The sequence below is a fragment of the Pipistrellus kuhlii genome, unplaced genomic scaffold (assembly GCF_014108245.1).
Source record: "Pipistrellus kuhlii isolate mPipKuh1 unplaced genomic scaffold, mPipKuh1.p scaffold_m20_p_6, whole genome shotgun sequence".
Taxonomy (NCBI): Eukaryota; Metazoa; Chordata; class Mammalia; order Chiroptera; family Vespertilionidae; genus Pipistrellus; species Pipistrellus kuhlii.
In genome coordinates this window covers 28,692,701-28,714,993 of record NW_023425562.1, presented here as the reverse complement: position 1 = coordinate 28,714,993, position 22,293 = coordinate 28,692,701, and the positions used below count along the sequence as shown (strand labels likewise).

Below are 22,293 nucleotides of genomic sequence, written 5' to 3'. Positions count from 1 at the left end.
AATAAAACAATATCTGGGTTCGGAGCTGGAACTACAAACTTGATTCCGCTTTCTGGCCCCAAGCTTTCTCTTCTGAGCCCCGGAGGCCACCGAGAGTGCCAACCACGAAGCACTGTGCCCGGTTTGCATTGGGTACCAGCCATCCTTCATGGGGTGTGCAGGCACCACGTGGAGAGGACACTGATGCCGGGAGCTCAATAAGGGGTCCTGGGAAGCAGGGATTGGGTGAAGGGGACTCTGGCAGACGTTGGTCAATCGAGGGAAGGAGGTACCCGAAGGCACACTCTACGGGGTGGGGTGGGGGGGCACCCATGCCTCCCGGACTCCCAGTCTCCCCCAAGCGGTCGGTGCCCGCATGCCCCCCCCCCCCCAAACTTCACCTCTCCTATTGCCCTCCCTTCCCAGAACCAGGTGCTGTGTCTCAGAAACTCAAAGAGCAAATAGGGTCCCAGGGCGGAGGGGGCTGGGGGGAACGCGGCCCCCGAGCCAGCCGTGGGGAGCGAGGCCCCGCCCCCTCCCCCCACCCCCCCACCCCGGCCTCGGCTGGCCGCGGGCGGGGCATGCGCACGGGGAGGCCGGGCTCCGGCGCCGGGAGGCCGGGGAGCGCGCGTGCAGAGTCTCGCTGCCCGAGCGGCGGGCGCGGAGGGGAGCCGGCCCGCCGGGAGCCGGAGCAGGACGCGGGCGCGGGCAGCGCGCCCCCAGCGCGGCCGCGGGAGGAGCGGGGTGTGCGAGGACGCGGAGCTCCCCCGCCAGCCCGGAACGCCGCGCCCCGGGGATGCGAGCGGCGGGAAGCCACGGCGCCGCTGTCCCCGGAGAGCCCCGGCGGCAGTGACCTCAGCAAGGAGAGCGCGAGGCGGTGGCGAGCTCCGCGGGAGCCCCGGGCCGGGGGCGCGGGGGCGCGGGGCGCAGGCCGGGCGGGGCGGGGGACCGGGATGAGCCGGCGCGCGGGGAGGCTGCACGCCGCCGCCGCCGCCACCTGGAGCATCCGCCGCCCGAGCTGCCGCTCGCGGGCCGGGCCCCGGCCATGGAGACGCTGAACGGCCCCGCGGGCGGCGCTCCGGACGCCAAGCCGCAGCCGCCCGGCCAGCACCACCTCCGCCAGCACCACCACCTCCACCCGCTGGCGGAGCGGCGGCGGCTGCATCGTGCTCCCTCGCCCGCCAGACCGTTCCTCCAGGACCTGCACGGCCGGCCCGCGGCGCCCGGCCCGGCCCCGGCCGCCCGCCCCTCCGGCCGCTCCCCGGCCCCCGCCGCCCCGCGCTCGCCCAGCTTGGCGGGCAAGGCGCCGCCCTCGCCGGGGACCCCAGCCGCGCCCGGCCGCCTCTCCCGGCGCAGCGCGGGGGTCCCCGGCGCGAAGGAGAAGCCGCCGCCGCCGGGGGCCAGGGCTCCGGGCGGGGCGAAGGCCACTCCGGGCCCCAGGAGGGCGGCGCGCGCGGACCCGCTGCCCCGGGCGGGGAGACCGCCGCCGCCGCCGGGGGCCGAGCCCCCGTGCGCCGCTGCCAAGAACCGCAAAGCCAAGCGCGGCGGCCCCGGGGCGCTCCCAGCCAGCGCCGCCGGGCCCCGGGCCCCCCACGCCCCGGTCCCCGCGGTGATCCTCGCCGTGACCCCCGCGGCCGGCCTCCCCGCCGCCCCCGGCGCGCGCATCAGCCACACGGACAGCAGCTCGGACCTCTCGGACTGCCCCTCCGAACCGCTGTCGGACGAGCAGCGCCTGCTCCCCGCCGCCGGCAGCGACGCCGAGTCCGGCACGGGATCGAGCGACCGGGAGTCCCTGCGGGTGGTGTCCGCGACCAGCCCCGCCGCTCGGGGGGCGCCGCTGCTCAGCCCCGAGCCCCCCGCGCTCCTCGCCGCGCTCCCCGCCGCCGCCGCCGCCGGCGCTCTCCTCGGGGGCCGGAGCAGCCCGGGCAGGGTCCCCGCGGGGTCCCCGGGGCCCAGCGGGGCAGAAGATGCCGGGGGGCGCGCGCCGCCAGAGCGAGGGGTGCCCGGGACCCCCAAGGAGCCCGGTCCGGGCGAGCAGTCCCCGCCGGCCCCGGCGGCGGCGGCGGAGGAGGAGCTGCTGCGGGAGATGGAGGAGCTGCGCTCGGAGAACGACTATCTCAAGGTGAGCAGCTGGCGGCCGCTCTGGGCTTCCGAGGGGACCCCCACCCCCACCCCCCCCCAGGTCTGCCTGCCGCGAGCCCAGCCTCCCGGGTCCTGATGAGCGCTTTCCCCTTCGGCCTCGCACTTTCCTGGCCCCGAACGCGCTGGGTGTTTGGAACTGAAGCCAAAACTTGTGGAAGGAGCCACAAGACCTGTGGGTCCTCCGGGCAGGTGCTCAATCCACTTAGCTTTTCTTGTTTCTGGAAGTCCCTCTCCGGATGCCCTTTCCCCTGTCCGTGTACTGTGGGAGAAGCGGTTTTCATCACAGTGTGCATGCACATGGAACCCACACGCTGCATCCACATGGATCCCCACCCTCCCCTGGGAGAGCGGGTTATCCTTCCTCCAGGACCTCTGGTCCCCGCACATCCGGTGTGTCTGGCTCCCGAGGCTGCGGTGGGCCAGGCTCTTGTTATTACAGAAGATCAGACGCCCTGTGTCTCCCTCCGGGTTCAGACACACAGGCAGAGAGGTCCTTGACGTGGGGCCTGCTTGGAGGGACAACAGTGCTTTGCTTCCCAGGCCCCAGTAAGCGTCCACGAGCCGGTTTTCTGTGTCAGGAGAGGCCACTTGATTCCCTCCACAGGCCAGCACTTTCGAGGGAATTGCAACCTCTGCCGGTGTGTTCCGGCCAGGCTGGCGAGCAATGGCCTCTTGGTCTTGCTAGCCTTTGGGCGCGGGACCTGAATCCATGTTTTCTTGGAGAAGGAGAGCTGGCTGGTGTTGCACAACAGTGGGCTTAGACAGTGTTGGGTGGTGGGTGGGGGTTAAGATAATTGAGGTGTGCGGTGCCCTGAGAAAAAATAAATGTAATTGGTTATAATGAGGCAATGGTTTTAATTTATTGTAATCCTCAGGTTAGTAAAAGAGCTCCAGTGATACAAATGAATTCGTGCTTCTGTTAAAGGATGTTATACATCTCCTCCCAAACCACTTGGGCAGCCCTCTTTTACCAGTTGGTTATGTGATTTGCACTGTTTTCTCAGCAAATGCTGAACCTGCCCGACTGAGGCCCAGTTTCTGGTCCATGGGACCAAAGGTGTGGGCTTTGAGGAGGAATGGCGGTGAAGTGTGCAGTGCAAACTGGAATCAGCTAACTGCTGAGTGTTCCAAAGCTAACCCTTTTATCAGGAGCTGCTCTTGACCAGCTGAACCCAGGAGTTGTTTTATCGTGTGCAAAGAAGTAACAATGAGGCAGGGGAGAGACCTGAGAAAAGAGTAGATTAGGGCTTGGAGTGAGACGTTTCAAACAGTGCATTTGCTTTTGTCACCTCCTCTTATGTAACAGATGCCAGGGTGAAATTTAGAGGTGCGGAAGAGAAAGGGCTCCTATATTGCGTGGCTGCCTCAAAGCAGCACGCTGGTAGATCTTCAACAAATGCCATCTCCCTAAGGGGGAGAAAGATGATCTTGTTCAGTGTTGAGCCCCAACTCTGGACATCATCCCTGACCCTCTGTGTTTCTGATTAAATGATGCTTATGCAAATTATGACTGCTAAACAAGAAAAAAAAAATTAAAGAAAATATATTACTCATTGTATCTCTGTTTTTTAAGGTAAGCATTCTGACCTCATTTCAGGGTTCATTCCTAAGGAACTGGCTATTTGCTTTATCTTTTCACATTGTTAACTTCTCGGTGAATGGAATGTATGTCTGACCCTGGAGTCTTGTCTGGTCTATTTGATATTTTAGTGAATCTTCACAACAACATAGGGCATGGTCGTTGGTATATTTATTCCTAACCCCAGACCACTTAAATGACTTCCCCAAGGTCACACCGCTAGTAAGTGTGGCCACCTCCAAAGCCTCTGCTTGGTCCCCTGCACCAGGCTGCACCCTCTTTCCAGCAAGGCTGCTTTTCTCAGAGTTCGCTGCTTGCTTTGGAGTTGTATTAGCTCCAAGTGCTCCCAGGGCTTAGCTTTCCTAGGGGCTCCATTTTCTTTTTTAGGTGAAAGGGCCGTTGGGTAACGATCATCTCTCCCCTCGCCTGTGTGCAAATGGTCACATAAGTCCCACTGGCAATGCTTCATTTGTGGGAAATGTTCAGTCTCCATTTCCTGTGGAGCAAATGTCACGGCCAACTGTTCACTATGCCTGAGTCCATCTCCCAGCCTTGCTCTCCCAGCAGGAGAGAGAAGTGGGTAGAGGTGGTTCAAAGGAGGAGAGGAGACAGAAGAACACTCGCAAATGTATGTGTGAGTCACATGTGTGGTCATTCCCAAGAGTAAATGACAATAGTTCAACTTTGGGGAAGAAACACAGCAATTCTGGTAGACTTTTCCAAAGGTCAGCGAACCCGCCCACGTAATGCAAATCTGCCAGGGGAGCATCCATGACCTCATGGAGCAGAGGCAGTAGGCATGTCTTTGCACGTGGTACTGAGAGCATGCACAGTTGGAACTCTTTTGGTTGTTCTTGTTGCTCGGCGGCACTCTTTAAGATGGTGGGTAAAAGTGCATCTACTGCTTTCCCAGGGACCGCTGCCCAGAACTCTGGTGATTGGATAGAGCAGTGGTTGGCAAACTCATTAGTCAACAGAGGCAAATATCAACAGTACGATTGAAATTTCTTTTGAGAGTCGAAAACCAACTTCTGGGCAGGGGCCACGACGTTTCAATTTCACCGTAGGTGCGCATTCGCATGTAGTGTTTTGTGGAAGAGCCACACTCAAGGGGCCAAAGAGCCGCATGTGGCTTGTGAGCCGCAGTTTGCTGACCAATGGGATAGAGCATTTCTCTTTTCAAATGTTATCCAACAAGAAGAGATGCAGCCCGTAAATTGTATGTACTTCACTATATTCTGGAGAAATGTGACAATATTATTACATTCTTTTCCAAGTCAGTTTTGCCATCGTCACTGTACAAGACTCACACTTTCAGAGCTAGAATGACGATGGGGTAACAAAGCAGAAAAATCAGGCCTACAAAATCATAGGAGAATGTCTTATTGATCAGAAAATTCAAGTGGAATGCTCTTGTTTTCTAGCCAGACTGCTGTATTTTTATTTATTTATTTATTTAATAGCAAATGTCAACAGAGAAGTGCATGCCTTCTGTTGTGCTGGGTGGGGCTGTCCTTGACCCTGCTTTCTGTTCCTTTACTACCTTCATCAAAGGGCAGCAAGGTGACTCAAAGAAAAAATGCAAAAATCACTCAATCCATTTTTCATGAACACAGTCAGAGAAGCATTCTTGTTGTCCCTTTACCTCTGGTGAACTTGAATGTATTTGGAAGTGTTCAGAAATTAAGGTAAACAGTTGAGTTCAAGGTTCCCAAAGGCCTTCGCTTCTTTCTCAAACCAAACCCAAGCATGTTTCATAAGGAGGACCTTTATGAAGTATTGCTGGTGTGTTTCCCCTGCCCACCTGTCTGCCACCGCTGTGTTTCTGCTTGAGCGCTCTGAGATAATCAGGCAGCCTTCCTGCTCCTTGTGAACATATTAATTATGTTCGCTGTTTCCACAAGCTTTTCAGGGTGATTCAATCACCCTGAGTTTATTGGCCTATTTTGAACACGTCCTTTTCATTACAGGTGATGCACTCATAACACCCTCACTCTTGCTCCCAAAGAGTGTACTCCTAAATGCCATGTCCTGTGGGATGAACAAGGATTGGTGTGGGGAAGCGCTGCCTCTTTCTGCTCTGCTTTCTGTCATTTCATAAGAATTACTTTTGGTTGAAACAAAAGAAGCCAGTGCTAGCTACAAGGACAAATAACATTGAATTCTTTGAGAGGAACAACTTCCCAAGGGAGATGACTGGGAAGGTCTTTTTGTTGTTTGTTTGTTTTTACGATGCACTGATCCGATCTTACCATTCTGTTTCTCACTTGAGGTTGTCTCCTGAGTTTCAGGCTCTGAAATGGTTTTGTTATATTTGGCTGCCTGGGTTCTGAGTGCTCAGCGTGGCCCAGCGGCGGGCACACCACGAGGCAGGGCCCAGCAGTTCTGAAGTGCAGTCAGCTCCTCCGTCCCTCTTCTGGACCCTGCTCCTCCTCCCTTTCCGTGGGCAGGGTTAAAGTGGACAGCGTTCCTATTCGTTCCTGACATCCCACTTTCCACATCCATTCTTTATTTGCTCTGTGAAAGGGCGGCTGTAACAGTCTTGGGTGGCAAGATAATGTAGGCCAGGGCCAACAACCCATCAGCTGCTGGGTGAACTATCACTTGGTAAACAATGGTAGCAGCCCCTGCGCCTTCTGAGCCACAGCTGGGACTCTGCCGAGACCATTTCCATTGTCCGGAGGGAAATGAGGCGGGTTTATTTGTGTATCACAACAGACAATAGTTTCTGTCTACAACTCCCAGAAGATGGAATTATTGCAACAGTAGCCAGAGGACTCCTCCTACTGTCCAAATTGGGCCTATTTAAGGAGGGGTTATTAAATCAATAATAGTTATTGATTTGGGGCTGTTTAAAGGAGATTTTGACTTGGGTAAAATTATCTGTATGATCAAGAATTTGTATCGATTATACTAAGAAACCACGGATTTGGGTTTTACTTTATATTTGTGGCTAAAACTATCCTCATAGAGGTTTTCACTGAAACATTTCATTTTAATTTTGCTTTACTCTAGTGCTCCGATGGTATCTGGTTATTACCCTAATTTATATAGAAAATAGGCTCAATTTGTTATCTGTAGGCACAGGGGGATAGTTGAAGAGATTCATACCACTTCATGATTTCATTTTATATATAAAATTTGAAAAATTAATTGGAAAACTAGATGAGCTTTTCAATGAGATAATGATCTAACATTCAAGTATCTGACAGACCTGATGCTAATTTAATACAAGGCTGTTGATTAAGAGCAATATTTTTCTTATTAATTCTGTGTATAAACAAAACAGCAATTTTTCACTTTTACTTACTATGTCTAACGTACATCTGCCAGAAACATTGTATGTTCTGCTTGATTTGACTTTCTTAAACATTTAAATGACAGACATCTTATGGTTCTTTAATACAAATTAGAGCGTGCTGTCAGAAAATTAATGTAGTTAGTTTGAAAATCACTATCCACCATGACCCTAATCTGAATAATCACAGTTTTTGCTTTCCAAATGTCTGCTACCAGTTTACAGGGCTTATAATTTACTTTTTTTTTTTTTTTTGTAACTCCTTTTCACTGAACCTGAAAAATTGCTTTTTTTCAAGGTTCCAAGAAAAGAGTTTAAACACTGGCTTCATCCCATCTCTGAAACAGACTAGTGTTGGGAAGCCATTAAACTTTTAGAATAGCAAATTCCTCATTTAAAAAAGGGGGTGTCTTAATATCTTTGTTGCACATTACAAGGCTTTTCTGAGGACCAGTTGTGATAATGGATATACGTGCACACTGACAATTGTCAAGCTCTAACTGTTAGCCTGCTTTTGTTATTTCACACTGACTGTGGGCTTTTAAAAGTGCAATATGAAGCCTATTATTATTTCATTTGTTCTGGTTTTTGCAAATAATTTATAGTATTTATTGGAAAGATCGTGTGTTTGGAATCAGACAGTCTGGGTTTGCAGTCTAACTTCCATTTATTAGCTGGAATTTCAGACATGCCAACCAGTGTGGGTTTGCTTTTCTTGTCTATCCAATGGGATTGATTAATATGTTCCTGGAAGGGTTATTGTAGGCTTACTAATGAAGGCAAAGTGCTTAATAAAGAATGTCTTCTATTCTACAAATTTAGGTAAAATATGAGTTATAAAAGTAATGATTCAAATACATGAAATTATGTTCTCTTCCTAATTTAGCCTCAGTGCAATTAATGTTGTTAATTATTTATGCCATGAATATTAGCTGTTTATATCTGGCCTATTCCATGGTTTGGAAGTGTGGGTTCTTCTGGCCCTTAACACGTTAAGTGCCCTGTCAGTCACCAGTGACTGGACACTGTACTTTCTGTCTGGAAGACAAAGCAGGCTGGGGGCTTAACATGTTAAATAGTTTTTTTTAGCCTTTCATTGGTTGTTTACACATCTATATAACACATCCAGCACACATCCAGCATATGACATTAGGCCGACAAGAGCTCTCCTATTACAAAGTCTGAAAATTTGAGAACATTTTTATGCCTGGAAGTTTTATCTTATATCTTCTCATGACTATATCACATTTTAAAAACTTTGGTTTGAGTACCAAGTGATGACAAGCGTTAGTGACTTTGGCTTTTAGGGATAAGCTTTCCAGATGGAAAAGCAGTCATAAACAATTCCTTCTGTGAACTGAATGGCCACAGACACTGTATATTTGTGTGTGTGTGTGTGTGTGTGTGTGTGTCTGTGTGTGTGTGTGTACATATGGTGATTATTTTTTAACTATTTTTTTTATTACTTCTACCCAGTGACACAAATATCTTTAAGTGTCCTTAGTCACAAGGGTAAAGACTAGACTCTTTCATAGTCTGACTCATCATATTCATGGATGGAACCTGGGCGAAACTTGACCTTGATTTTGAAGATACTCTCTTTATCAAAAGGATGACATCCACAAGGCCCACTTCAAGCTTTTGGTCTGTGGTTGGTCTCCTCCAGCATGGGCTGAGTGAGGGGCACTGCATCCTCCAAGCCTCAGTGTGGGGAGTGGGCATCAGTCACAACCTCTTTGCTGAAGGTTGGCAAGGACCTTCTTGATAGAGCTGAGTTTTCCAGTTCTCTGAAGAGCTCAGCAAGCCCATTCTGTTCATGTATGTTCAACATAGGCCATTCTCTTGATTAGGGTAGTGTGGACAGAGTGGGGAGAATCTACCAATACACACTGGGGTTGAGGGACAGCGATGGCACCTCTGTGCTTCCCAGTAGACCACTCATACTGTTGAGGATGGCTGAAGAACTGTCTTCACCCTGTTTATGCCAATCTGTTTTTCCATAAAGATTCCCAATGTATTTTTTTTTTTTTACACTTTTGTATTTAATCTTACCCTCTCCAGGAGGCTTCTTTCTGTTCAATTTCTTATCTACCTGAAGCTTTAGATTGGGAAACTCTAGTGCCTTATTGTAAGTAAATCCCCAGTTTTAAGAACAAATGCAGGGATTAGCAAGAGTGGGGAGAATCCAGAAGCAAAATGAATGGCAGAACCTGAAATGACAACTTAGGATGAAGTTTTGTAAAGTTCTTTTTTTTTCTCTCTTTTCTTGAGCTTCGATATTAATTGAAGAAAACAAATGGGAATGACTAAGTGTATCTTATTCTGGAGGCATTTAAACTATCAATTATCAAACAAATCAAGAAAATTCTTAGCATGCTTTCCTTAATCTCCCTCTTTCTAAATAGTTCCTTATTAAAATCTTTAGTAATACTTCAATAGAATTTATATCTCACATATTGCAGCTCTGTCTAGGGGATTGAGAAATATATATATATATAAATTAGGTTATAGGATTGGAACAAAGCAAAGCTGCAGTTATGTCTGATATTGGTCATCGTTATGATTCGGTCTTTCTACGTGTTGTGTATTCATTCCACACATATTTATTGAGGACCTGCTGTATGGCTGCCTCACTCCTCTGGGTGCTGTGAATGCAAAGAGGAACAAGATACTCAAGGTGTCTGCCATGGAACTTACCTTTTAGTGTGGGTGACAGGTGATAAATTGACAGTGATAAGAGGTGGAAGAATGTAGAGCAAGTCAGGGAGGAGAGACAGTGGGTTGGGGAGGGAAGGGGGTCAGAGAATGCATTAGGTGTCCTACAGATACTGAGAACAGAGCCTCACAGAGTGCTGGGAGGAGCGATTTAAGGAGAGGCCGTAACAGGTGAAAGGCCTGGAGCAGTTCTCTACCTCCTGGGACAAGAGAAGGGGGAGCCCAGAGGCCCTGGGGAGGCCTTGGGAGGATTTCTGGGTGTGATGGGGGTTTGAGTACGGGAGCCGGTCCGAGTTCCATATTAAAAGGATAGCAGTCTTGCCAAAACCGGTTTGGCTCAATGGATAGAGCGTCGGCCTGCGGACTCCAGGGTCCCGGGTTCAATTCTGGTCAAGGGCATGTACCTGAGTTGCGGGCACGTCCCCAGTGGGGGTGTGCAAGAGGCAGCTGGTCGATGTTACTCTCATCGATGTTTCTGGCTTCCTCTCTGTAAAAAATCAATAAAATATATATTTTTTAAAAAAATAAAAGAATAGCAGTCTGGGCCGAGAATGGACTGTGGAGAAGAGAGAGTGAGGGGAAGCAGGGGGTCCCATGTGATGAATCTATCTGTTTGTGCAGTAGCCCCTTGAGAGGGATGGAGAATGTGGTCCTTGGGAAGAGAGCCCCTGAGGTATTTTGATATTGAGCTGACAGCACTGGATTGGCTGTGGGATTGGAGGGGTGGAGGGGAGGCAGGGACACTGTCTGGGGGTTTCCTGTATTCTTAGGGTCTCCATATTGACAACAAAGTGAAATGGAGGTGTTGTATAAAGGATAGGTGAATGGGGGGAAGCAAACCCAGTGTGTATTTGATACAATGTAAACATTTTATCTTTAGACGGTCAGACCCCTGGTTAGTGCTGAGATTTGTGTTTTAGGGACCTTGGCAGGTATGCTATGATTCCAGGGTAGGTCACAGTTATAATCCTGCTAAAGTTTATGTGCTTTGAAGGCAAGGTCTGTCTGACTCACCTTTGACAACTGGATTGTGCCTTAGAGATGGGAATTAATGTTCAGTCTGAATCTAAAGTTTAGTTATCTGCAGAGCTATTTCAATTATTATGATGATTATGTAAGGGAGTATTGGAAATGGAATAAATATTAAGGAGCCACAATGAACAATTCAGCTGGGTTTTAGTTTCTGGGTCCATACTATTTGAACAGACATCTGGTGATATTCACTCGTGTAAGGATGCCCAGAGGTCTCTGTGCCATGTCACATAAGCCCGGGGGTAAGTGTGCAGGTAGTGCATGTTTCGTATCACAAGGCGGGGAGAGGGCGCATGGTCATTTTTCTGAGGTGCTCGGCTTATAACTCTACTCCATCTGGCTTGTGTAGGATGAGTTGGATGAACTGCGGGCTGAGATGGAGGAGATGAGGGACAGTTACTTGGAGGAAGATGTGTACCAGCTGCAGGAGCTCCGGCGAGAACTGGACCGTGCTAACAAAAACTGCCGGATCCTGCAGTACCGCCTCAGGAAAGCCGAGCAGAAGAGCCTGAAAGTGGCTGAGACGGGTCAAGTGGATGGCGAGCTCATCCGCAGTCTGGAACAGGACTTAAAGGTGAGGGAGGGGGCCAATGGGGCGTGAGCTTCCCGGGAAGAGCTGGGCTGGACGGGGTCGCAGATCTGAAAATGCAGCCCTCGAGTCCCACTTACATGTGGTCTCAATGTCCTGGTCATGTTTCTCTCAACAGACTTCAGCGTGAACATCTTTGTTCACTTTACGAACGAAGATTCATATGGCTTTGGTGGTCCAAGATTTAAATCTGTCATATGAAATGAGATCTTCAAGCATAATAAAAAAGAAAGATAAGAAACCATAGTAATAGATCTAAATAAAAATAGATAATAAAAAAATAATAAATACCTGGTAATTGGTTTGGCAATTGTATAGAAATGATACAGAAACTCCTTCTAAAGATTTGAAATATTTTTAAAAAAAATCTCTTGATTATCAATTCAGTTATAGTCAAAGACCACTCTTAAGAGTTGACCATAATCACTTAACATTTTTATTGTTAAGTTTCTAGGATGTAGAAAACCTGAAATTACCATAACCCAAGTGAGACTTGAATAGTGTAGTGATGGTTTAACTGGCGAGAAATAAGGTCATAGCTAATTGTTAAAGTGTCTTTGAGAACCAGTGACAGAAATGGGAATGAGGTGAATAAATCCCAGACTTTAAACCCTGGCTTCTCTCATACCCAATTATCAAATCATTCATCAAGAGATGAACTATGCATAATGTCTTCCTTATTATGGGAGTACTTATGAAGCCTCATTAGCCTTTTCATTAACAAAAAAAGATCTTTGTACTTCTATAAAATTTATAAAACACTTAAAAATGTCATTTGGTGTGACATAAGGGAGATATATATTTCTTTAGCAAAATCTCTTCCTTGTTTCCTTTTAGAAAGTAAAAATGTTTAACTGCTTTTAACATTCAAATATTTTACCATAGGAGATAGCTTAAAACTTGACTACATTAAACATCTACTACGGAATTATTATATATTTTTTACCAAATAGGTTTAACATTACCTTAGGGAACAGAAAAATTGGTTGTGTATTGTTATTATTTCTAATTTAGCATTTAAAGCTTCTGCACTTGAGCAGAATTAACATTCTTGGTAATATTTTATAAGGAAGAAGGGCTATCCAGAGTGACGCTTTAATCCGGATAAAAGTTGTATTCTTCCTCATAATGCGGACATCACATTTTAAACTAATACCCGCCTGTAAAAATCAGCTTGTTAACATTGCTAAGGTCTTCGCTCTTCAGTGTAAATACCGTATCTCTTAATGATTCTGCCTCAAAAGTTGTTTGGATGCAGCCTTGGCGCTCAGAAAGCTTCATACCCGGATGACTATCTCTGCAGGTAGCCAAAGACGTGTCTGTCCGATTGCACCATGAACTTGAAACTGTGGAGGAGAAGCGTGCGAAAGCCGAAGATGAAAATGAAGCCCTCCGACAGCAGATGATTGAAGTGGAAATATCCAAACAGGCCCTCCAAAATGAGCTGGAGAGGCTGAAAGAGGTAATCCGGAAATGTGTGGGGATTTCTCTTTTGGGTTTAATTGTGAGGAAGTTGGGACTCCAAGTATCCCATTATCATTATGGTTGAAAGTAGTGGTTGGCAAACTATGGCCTGTATGCATGGCCTGGAAAGTAAGAATGGTTTTCACATTTTTTTTATAGCATGGGAAAACAGCCACCACCACACCAAATAAACTAATAAGAAAGAAAAACGATGTGACAAAGACTGTATGTTGCTTTCACAAACCTGGTGTTTGCTCTCTGGTCCTTTACAGAAAAACCTGGTTGAACGCTGGTCTGAGCTATTTTTAATACTTTCCATTCAGATGAGCTGGCTATTAATTGTTTTTATGGGTCAAAATGTTGCGCACTGTTACTGGAATACAACATTAAGTGGTAGCTTTTTTCTCAAAAGGCTTCCAACAAGCTGGAAAATACGTTATGGTTGCCTGGGTCAATAGGTAATATGAGTATGCAACCTACATCTGTTATTTGGCCAATGTGATTTAAATGTAAATTTTAAAAATTTTTGTGGAGTGACTATGTCCTCGCAAAGTGGTCTAGAAAATGAATATATATGAATTTATATAAATATAAGTGTATAAATATAAAGATATACTCATTTGCATAAAGTCATGTAAATCCTCTTCTGTTGTTGATTGCTATTATAAGCTGAGTATTTTCTTTTTTTTTTTTTTTTTAAGCTGAGTATTTTCTTAGAAATATTCTGCATGTTGATGAAATAAAAAAACTTGGGGAAGGCTTTAAGATAGTGGTTTTAAAAAAATATAATTGTTAAAACCAGCATATTACCTGCCTGACTTAGCAGGTTAGTTTTCCCTTGGCTAAGCTTCCTGATTCACCAGCCATTCTCGTCCATCCACCCAACTTAATTCAGGCCCTGAATCAGGCACTGGGCATGCAGAGGAGAGTATGGCAGCACAGGCCCTGCTCTCAAGGTGTTTACAGTTCAATGTCGCATACAGATAACAAAAATCACAGCAAAGGAGCCAGTGCTGCGACCGCTGATTCCTCCCCCATCCCCTCACAGCCATGCCAACCTCGAGCTCACCCTCCCCAGATACGGTCTCTTTCCAGAGATCCAGCCACTTGTGGCTCAGTCCCTCACCTGCAGGTCTCTGCTGACATCTCTCCTCATCCAGCCTCCTCTCAACACTTATACATTAAGTGTTGTCTCTACCCTGGACATCCCTGTCTGCCTTCCCATCTGATACATCATGGATTTGTGTAAATTACCCATAAATTTGGGTATACTGTCACCACTTATCTAAAAAGCTGTGTGTGTTGTTTTTTTTTTTTTTTGTCTCCCCTTCACTAATGCCCCTCTAGAACTCAAGCTCAGTAGGTGTGGGGGACTTGTTTCTTGGTTCACTGTGGGGTCTCTGTGCCTAGAACAGTGCCTGGCCTACGGGCATCGTGGAGACTCGCTGGGTGAGCGGGTGAAGGAGGCTGAGGATGTGGAGCTGTAGTGACTACAGCTTGCCCGGGGGACTCAGTGGGCTTCCCAGAGGAAGAGGGAGATGCTGACAATGTTCTCTCATTCTGGGTCACCCCTGCCTCTTACCTTGCACGCATACTTAGCCCAGGACCGGAGGAATTTCCTCTGATTGTGGGTCTTTTATCTCTGACTTGTTGTTCTAGTTGTTTTCTTTCCTCTCTTTCCTTTGTCTAAGTTTACTAGAAGGTATGTCATAATGGGTTTTTCCCCTCAAAACTTCTGATTTTGATCCTGCCCTTGTGGGTATAGAAAACAAATTAGAAGTTTAATTTATAAATTTGATGTGTGTATATTTGTGTGTACATATATAAATTATATGCACCTAAGTGTGTGTATATATATATATATTTCAAACAAGCAAGAATTCTTTTGCACATATTTGATGGCTTGTGCAAGTATTTGGCTTTCAGTCAAGGATAAAAACTCTTTGCGGGAAGATTCAGAGCCAGGCAAGTGTGAGGTAAGGATCCTCAGAGCTGTGATGTAGGCTCAGGCTGGATATGAGGGAAGAAGGTGGAGGGGTCAGCTCCTCCTTCGTGTGTGAAAGCTGTTTGGAGAGGGGTTGCTCAATGGGGACACAATAAGTATTTTGCCTCCAGAGTTACAGTCAGGCTGATGGGGCTGTGTATTCACACCAAACTTGTAAACCAGTGATTTTCAACAGGTGTGCCATAAGAATTTTTAAGACATTCAATGCCCGACTGTTCAATTCAGGGCACCTCATTTCTCTCAGATTGCCAAGTAAAAAAAATGACAACAGCCAACACAATAGCTATCTAGTGTGAATATCCTATCTTGAACCATTAATATAGGGTGTCTCAAAAGAAATGTAAACACACACTTGGAATTATTGTAAAGGTGGTGTTTATTAAAATACATTTCATTTTTAAAATTGAGCTGTCAGCTGTTACAGTGTGCATACACTTTAGGGGCACAGCATGTGTATTGGTCATGCCACATAATAAGATTAAATCTGATTGGTTTATTTTTGGTACCAGAAATCCTTATATAAAAGTATAGGCAACTTGATTTTTTCCCCCCAAAGGTCACTTTGGAGCAAAAAGCGTAGATAATTACTATTATTTTTATTGTAAATGAATCAAAATTACACCTATTTTTTGGTCAGATTGACAATATATATTTTTGGTGTGCCACAGAATTTAATTACTTAGTTTATGTGTGCCACAAGATGAAAAAGTCTGAACACCGCTGTTCTAAATAAACCCTAAAACTGATCGGAGCCTGAGGGAGGGTTAGACGCTGGTATTCTATGCTGGAAGCAGAAAATGATGGAGCCCATGATAAGGTTCAAAAGTGGTGGAGGAGGTATTTATTGGCAAATGCCAGCAGTGGTCTCCATGAATGGGCTCTTTTTATGAAAGCCGGAACAAAATACGCCCTGAGTTTTGCTCTAGGGTGAGGATAATATTTCTCTCTCCTGAGCCTTGCTCGATTCTGTTCACCTCTGAAGTTTTGTAAATGGACGCATCAACTTTTGAAAAAAAGGCAAGGACAGTGCGTGTGTGTCTCTAGGCAACAGAAGTGTATGTCCCTCTTGGCCTCAGGCAGTGAGACAGGGCATGTTTGTACCTCTTCAGCTCTGTAGCCTCTGCTGGGGCTGTTCTCGCCTAAGCTGCAGACTATTTTCAGCTGCCTGGTGGACTTGTCCAAGACGGATTTCTCCTAGCACTTCAAACTCAGTGTGTCAGAAACAGACTTATCTCCCTCGCTCCTTCTGCCCCTCCTTCTGACTTTCCCCATTGGGTTGGTTAGTGGTGCGACTGTCCTTTTAGTCACTCGGGCTTAAGTGATTGCTGTTGTTCTTACTTGTCTTGCTTCTCAACCTCAGTTGCCTGCCAGGTGCTTAAGGTTCAATGGCTCCTTGCTTTTGCAGTCTTAGACATTTTCTTTCTCCCTGACACATGCTGTAATATGGATGAACCTCAGAAATAGGCTAAGTAAAAGGAGTCAGACATGTATGATTTCATTTATAGGAAATATCCAGGCTAGGTAAACCCACAGAGTCAGAAAAAAACTTAGTTGTTTCCAGGGCCTGAGGAGAGGGGAGAAGGGGGCGGTCTGCTTAGTGGGTGTGGGGTTTCCTTTTGAATAATGAAAATGTTTGGAACTAAATAGAAGTGATGGTTGTACAACATTGTGAGTGTACTAAATGCCACTGAATTCTACACTTTATAATGGTTAAATTTTTTAAAATTGATTTGAGAGGGAATCAAACCTGCAATCTGGCATGTGCCCTGACCAGGAATGGAGCTGCTGCCTTTTGGTGCATGGGACACACTCCAACCAACGGAGTCACACCAGCCAGGGCTGTAATGGCTTATTGTAGCCTCTATTAAAACCATTTACTGTCTCTGTTCTCTCTGTTATCAGTGGGTACCCTCTGTGTCCCCACCTGGTGGAAGTGGGCTTCTTGTCGTGCTGCAGGAACAAGAATTTCCTGAGGCCTCCATGGAAGGACTGAGGTATCATGGGAAACTTAGTTGATGAGGGACATTAAGGGACTTTCTCTCCAAGGTCCCATCTCCCTTCATCCCACCCTGCACTTCACTAGGCTGAGATCACAGCCACTGCCCAGAGTCTGTGCTCCCTGTGAAAGCACAGTCCAGTCCAGCGTCTGGCCAGCTCAGCTTGTGTTCCCAGGGCAGTCCATCGCGCAGCTTCTCGTGTCACAGGGGCAGGCCAGTGCCGGTCATGGAGTAAACAAACGCAAGGATGCAGGAGCAAAACAAGAGGAACAAGAGAGGGAGAGCACTTTGTCTCGGGGTTGTAGCTAGGAGCTTAATCACTGAAGCCCTCAGATTTCACATGCTTGCAGTGATTCTGTCCTCTAGCCAGTTATCCTAGTTCCCAGGTTAGACTGGCAGGCAAGCCCCTTCCTTACATCACCGCAACGTCACTGCACAGGTGCCCGGGTTCCCTTTTGTCGATCCTTTTCCCCAGTGATCTGCAGGGCGTGGACCGGCGGTTCCCTGGGGAGCCCGAAGCTTGCAGCCGCCCGGGGAAGCTGCCCAGAGGGACCATGCTTATTAATAACCGGCTAATTACAATAGTATCGTTTCCGCCCTCGTTTCTGCATTTCTTCCAGAATGCCTATTAGTCGCAAGTGGGATCTTCTTATGTTGGCCATTCTTCGTCCATCCTCCATCTTACCTAACCTCTTTAAAAAATCTTTTTATCTCTCTGTGCCAGTGTTTCCCAAACTTTTGCCATATGTGTACCCCTTCTATAATTTTCGTAATGCTGAGTACCCCTCGTACTCATGAGAACGTAGAGTTAGGCGCAGCTAAGCACTGTGCAGTGTATTTCCCCACCAAACTCCGGTGTAACGCGTACCCCCACCAAACTCTTCCCGTACCCCTGGGGGTAAGCGACCACTCTTTGGGGAACACTGCGGGAGTGTGCTGTATTCTGGATAATTTCTTCATTTCTTGTCCAAGTTACTAATTCTCATTTTTTTAAGGGCCCCCCCCCCCCCAAATTAGTCTTTTAGTTATCCAATAAGTTTTCATTTCTATGAGTTTACCTTTCATTTCTGGAATTTCAAAAAATTTACTTCTTCTGCCCAGCCGGAGTGACTCAGTTGGGTGTCATCCTGTGCACCAAAGAGTTGTGGGTTGATTCTCGGACAGAGTATGTGCCTGGTTGCGGATTTGATCCAAGGTCAGGACCCACGTGGAGGGCAGCCAATCAATGATTCTCACATTTATGTTTTTCTCTTTCAGTCTCTCTCCCTCCCTCTCTGTAAGCATGTCCTCTGGTGAGGATTAAACACACACACACACACACACACACACACACACACACACACACAACTTTGCATGTTCTTTTTCAAAATATTTCTTTGTTCCTCATCTGTTCCTTCTTTTAGATCTTTAACCATTTTACAGTCATAGTCTCCTCCAGTTTGCTCTGTTGTTTTCAGTTCTTGGTGTTACTAATCCTTCTGTTCATCATATCCACTGACACTCACTCAACGTGCATTTTATTATGAGCTTCTCTTAGTGAGAATTCCATGAAGTTTGTTGACATGTCCTTCTAGTGAGATTTTTGCATTGGTCTTTTCCAAAGGCCTTGATACTATCATTGGTCCAAATTAAAGTCTTAGTTTTTGACTTGTGAAGCTGTGTACCAAATTGGTTGTGCCAATGGGGAATTAAACTTGCGTGGAGCATAGGTTAGGGTATTTTAATACTTCAGAGGATATTTTGTTTTCCACCATCTGGTGTCCTGAAAAGAAGTTCTCTCCCCATCCCCAGCCCCTGGTGGTATTTAGTTTGCTATCAGTTGGGGTGCATCTCTTCAGTGGGCTGCCTGGTTGCATTCATGAAAGCTTTTTGTCACACTTCTGGCTACGAGGGCCTATTTCTGTGACTGGTAACTTCCATCACTCCCTCCTACCCCACAATGCTTGACACATACCCTTGTGCTAATTTCTCTGGTTTTCAATATCTTATGCATTTCTGACACTGGGGAATTTTCCTTTTTTTGTGTGAGTTCAGCTGTGTAAAAATTATTGCTTGTTATGCTTTCCCTAGCATTTCCAGCTGCTTATTGTGGGAGGGCTCATGATAACTCAGTGTACTGTGCTGCCAGAACAGGATGTGACCCCTCTGGGCTCGGCTGCTCTCCGTGGCAGCTCTGGGGTGCCATGAGTAACCCCAGTTGTCTTCCAGTTCATGACTTGGCACTTGTGTTCCTCCTTCTCTGCTCAGTTTTTTCCACCCTGCTACTCACCAGCTCCCATTTCCTTGGGGCCCCCCCCCCTTTTTTTTTTTTTTTTTTCATGGCTTCTCTCCGTTATGGCTGCTACAGACTGAATGTTTGTGGACCCACCCCATTCATATGTTAAATCCTAACCCTCAGTGAGGTGGTATTTGGGGATGAGGCCTTTGGAAGGTGGCTAGGTTATGAGAGAGGAGCCTTCAGGAATGGGAGTAATGCCCTTATGAAGGAGACCTCAGAAAGCTCCCTTGCTCCCTCTACCATGAGAGGATACAGTGAGAAGTTGGCTGTCTGTGAACCAGGAAATGGATCTTCACTGAATCTGCCAGCACCTTGATCTTAGATTTCTCAGCCTACAGAACTGTAAGAAATAAATGTTTGTTCTTTAAGCCACTCAGTCTATATGGTATTTTTGTTATAGCAGCCAGAATAGATTAAGATAGTCTTTCTATCTTAACCAGTGGGCAAGCACTTTTCTCTGTCTGTCATTACCTTCAAACTATCAGGCAGCCATAAAGTCTGGAAATATAGGTGTACAAACATAACAAATGGTTTTATTGCAGTTAGACTGCATTTAATAAAATAGTATTATCCTTGTTTTCAGAGTTTATGGTCCCCCTTGTAAGAAAAAGATTTACTAGGTTGAGCTACTGTAAAGCATCTTTGAGCAGAGTCCTGCTTCCAGCATCTTCTGGGGCCCTGACCAGGCTGTCAGTGGCTGCCAGGGAATCAGTTAGGGCCTCACCCCTGGCCCAGCCAACAGTGGAAGGTAGGACCAGCAGGCCATGCGGGGCAGAGGCAGCTGTGTTAGCTTGGTGGGCTCTCTAGGACAGCTCATAAGGGATAAGTAGCATCAGGTTTCATTTGCTAGCCGTGAGTTCATGGGGAGGGGCAGGGTGACTAGATAGAGAACAGGAAGCGGGAGAAATCTGGTGCCTTGAATGATATCCCAGTTATGTGGCCTGCTAAGTTCATGATGAGGTAGAGTGGGATGAGACTGGGAGCAGAAGAATCAGGGTGACTGGTTTAGTCTTTTACTCGAACACTGAAACGTGAGAAGAGTCTGGTGTGTGTGTGTGTGTGTGTGTGTGTGTGTGTGTGTGTGTGTGTATACACATGTATATGTAGTATCTGAACAGGAATTTGGAGGGAAATGGCCTTTTGTGAGTTCTGCCCAATCCAGGAGGGCAGGGAATGGATTGGGCCAGAGCTGTGTGAACCCAGGAACAAATCCCAGTATCCCAGACCTGGAAATCCAGAGGTCAGAGGTTGGGGAGGATTTAGGAACAGCAGCAACTGCAGGAAGTTTTGGCATACGTCGTTTTGACTACATAAGCTGTAAATGGACCCGTTTTGGTGTCTGGGAAGAAAGGGATTGTATGTTGAGAGAAACTGTAAATAGCACTTAATGGCTGATTCATACTCTTGCTGTAAGAAGGAGCAACAGCCTACCGCATTCTGTCCTAGTCACTCGGAACCTGTCCCCTTGGAGCCATTTCTTGCCAAAACCCAGACAGAATCATATTGGTGCTTTCTACTAGGCTTGTCCTGACACCCACATTACAGCGAATCCCAGTGTTTGGGAGGGAGGAGTGGGGGGCAGGGGGTGGTGGCGCGGAGGGAAGCAGCTCAGTTGAGCCTCACAGGCCTCTTCGATACACAGCGCAGGCAGGCTTTTTGCTTCTTCATGGCGAGCTGTGGCAGAGGCATGAGGAGGAGAGGGGGCTTGCCTAGGTTCAAGTGTTTGAAATGCGTTCATTTCTTAGGTTATGCTATTTCCTTAAGTTCTGTTGTCAAAGGAGATTTTTACCTTTACTTTCTGTGGATTTTATGTGGGGGGAGGGGGGGAAGAAAACAGTGGTAAGGACAAAGGAAGGATGTTGGAAATAATAACTTTATTTGACAGCTTGCTTCTGATGGGGTGTGAAGGCATGCAAGGCCAGAGTAGGCCTGAGACCATAGACTTGCTGAGTGTTAGAGTTAGAAGAATACTTGACGTGAATTAGCCAGCCTTTTCATTACCAACATGAAGAAACCAAGGGCTGGGTGGCCCATTCACGGCAGAGCTCCCCCAGGTCTCCTGATTCTACCGTCCCCAGGTCCCCTGGCTCTCAGCAGCTGTCATATCTCTGTTTATCCTCCAGACCATCCATAGCTGGACTCTCCTTTTCCGTAGACTTGGAAAAGACCAGCTGCCCGGTCAGAGCTGGAGGCAGGCGCTCGGGGAGCCCGCTTGAACAGAGTGTCTTGTGGGGGAAGCCGCTGGAACAAGCTGCCCCCGGTTCCTTGCTCCGGTGCGTTGGTGAGGAAGGGCACTGTATCTTCTTTTGACCCAGTAAAGCTTCTCTATAAAATTAATTTCTACTTTTAGAAGTATTTATTAAGCTTCTTCTTTCTTCTCTACTGAGAAAATTATAGGAAGAAGGCCAGGATTTACCTTTGAAGAGAGTGAGCGTGGGTCCTCCCAGCCTGCCTTACCACCCTGCTCAGTGTGTGTGTGTGTGTGTGTGTGTGTGTGTGTGTGAGAGAGAGAGAGAGAGAGAGAGAGAGAGAGAGAGAGAGAGAGAGAGAGTGTGTGTGTGTGTGTGTGTGTTTGTGTGTGTGTGTGAGAGAGAGAGAGAGAGGGAGGGGGGGGGGAGAGAGAGAGAGAGAGAGAGAGAGAGAGAGAGAGAGAAGGAGTCCCCACACAAACAAGCAATTCTTAGACTCCAGCAAGTGCTTCTGACCAAACTGGCTACAGATTGTAGGTTCCATTGATCCCTTCCAACTCAGGATGCCAATCGCAAGTCCAGGTTGTTACCTATACTTAAATCAGAAGTTTCCACAGTCTTCTTCTTGGGTTCAGTTAATTGACTAGAATGGCTCACAGAACTCAGGGAAACCCGTTTTCTACTAGATTACTGATTTACAGGAAAGGATATTAAAGGAAAGGAACCCATAGCCAGGTGAAGAGCCATATAACGCAAGGTCCCACACAAAGGAGTTTTTACTCTCGCGGGGCTTGGAGCCTGTCAAGGTGGTGTGTGCAAGTGTCCTGGTTCTCCAAACTGGAAGCTCTCCAAGCCCCCTCTTTTTTGTTTTATGGAGGTTTTATTATACAGGCATGCTTGATGAACTCATTGGCCATTGGTGATTGATTCAAGCTCTAGCCCCTCCTCTCTCCTCCCTGGAAATTAAAAGTGGGACCAAAAGTTCCAGCCCTCAGTTTGTGATTAGTTCCCCTGGCAACCATCCCG

The 22,293-nt window shown here is 47.2% G+C and overlaps 1 protein-coding gene across 8 annotated transcripts in view; it reads left to right on the top strand.

Annotated features, from left to right (window-relative positions):
• Positions 1-573: 573 nt before the first annotated feature.
• Positions 574-22,293, top strand: part of MTCL1 (microtubule crosslinking factor 1) — a 113,640-nt gene continuing 91,920 nt past the window's right edge. For 5 of the 8 annotated variants that reach the window (XM_045574901.1, XM_036418127.2, XM_045574900.1 and 2 more), the window contains exons 1-3: positions 574-2,101; positions 11,095-11,319; positions 12,638-12,796. In XM_045574901.1, the coding sequence (XP_045430857.1) occupies positions 1,025-2,101; positions 11,095-11,319; positions 12,638-12,796 (1,461 nt within the window). In that variant the 5' untranslated portion in view covers positions 574-1,024. The remainder of the gene's footprint in view (positions 2,102-11,094; positions 11,320-12,637; positions 12,797-22,293) is intronic. The other 3 variants (XM_036418129.2, XM_045574902.1, XM_036418132.2) reach the window with 1 other exon arrangement.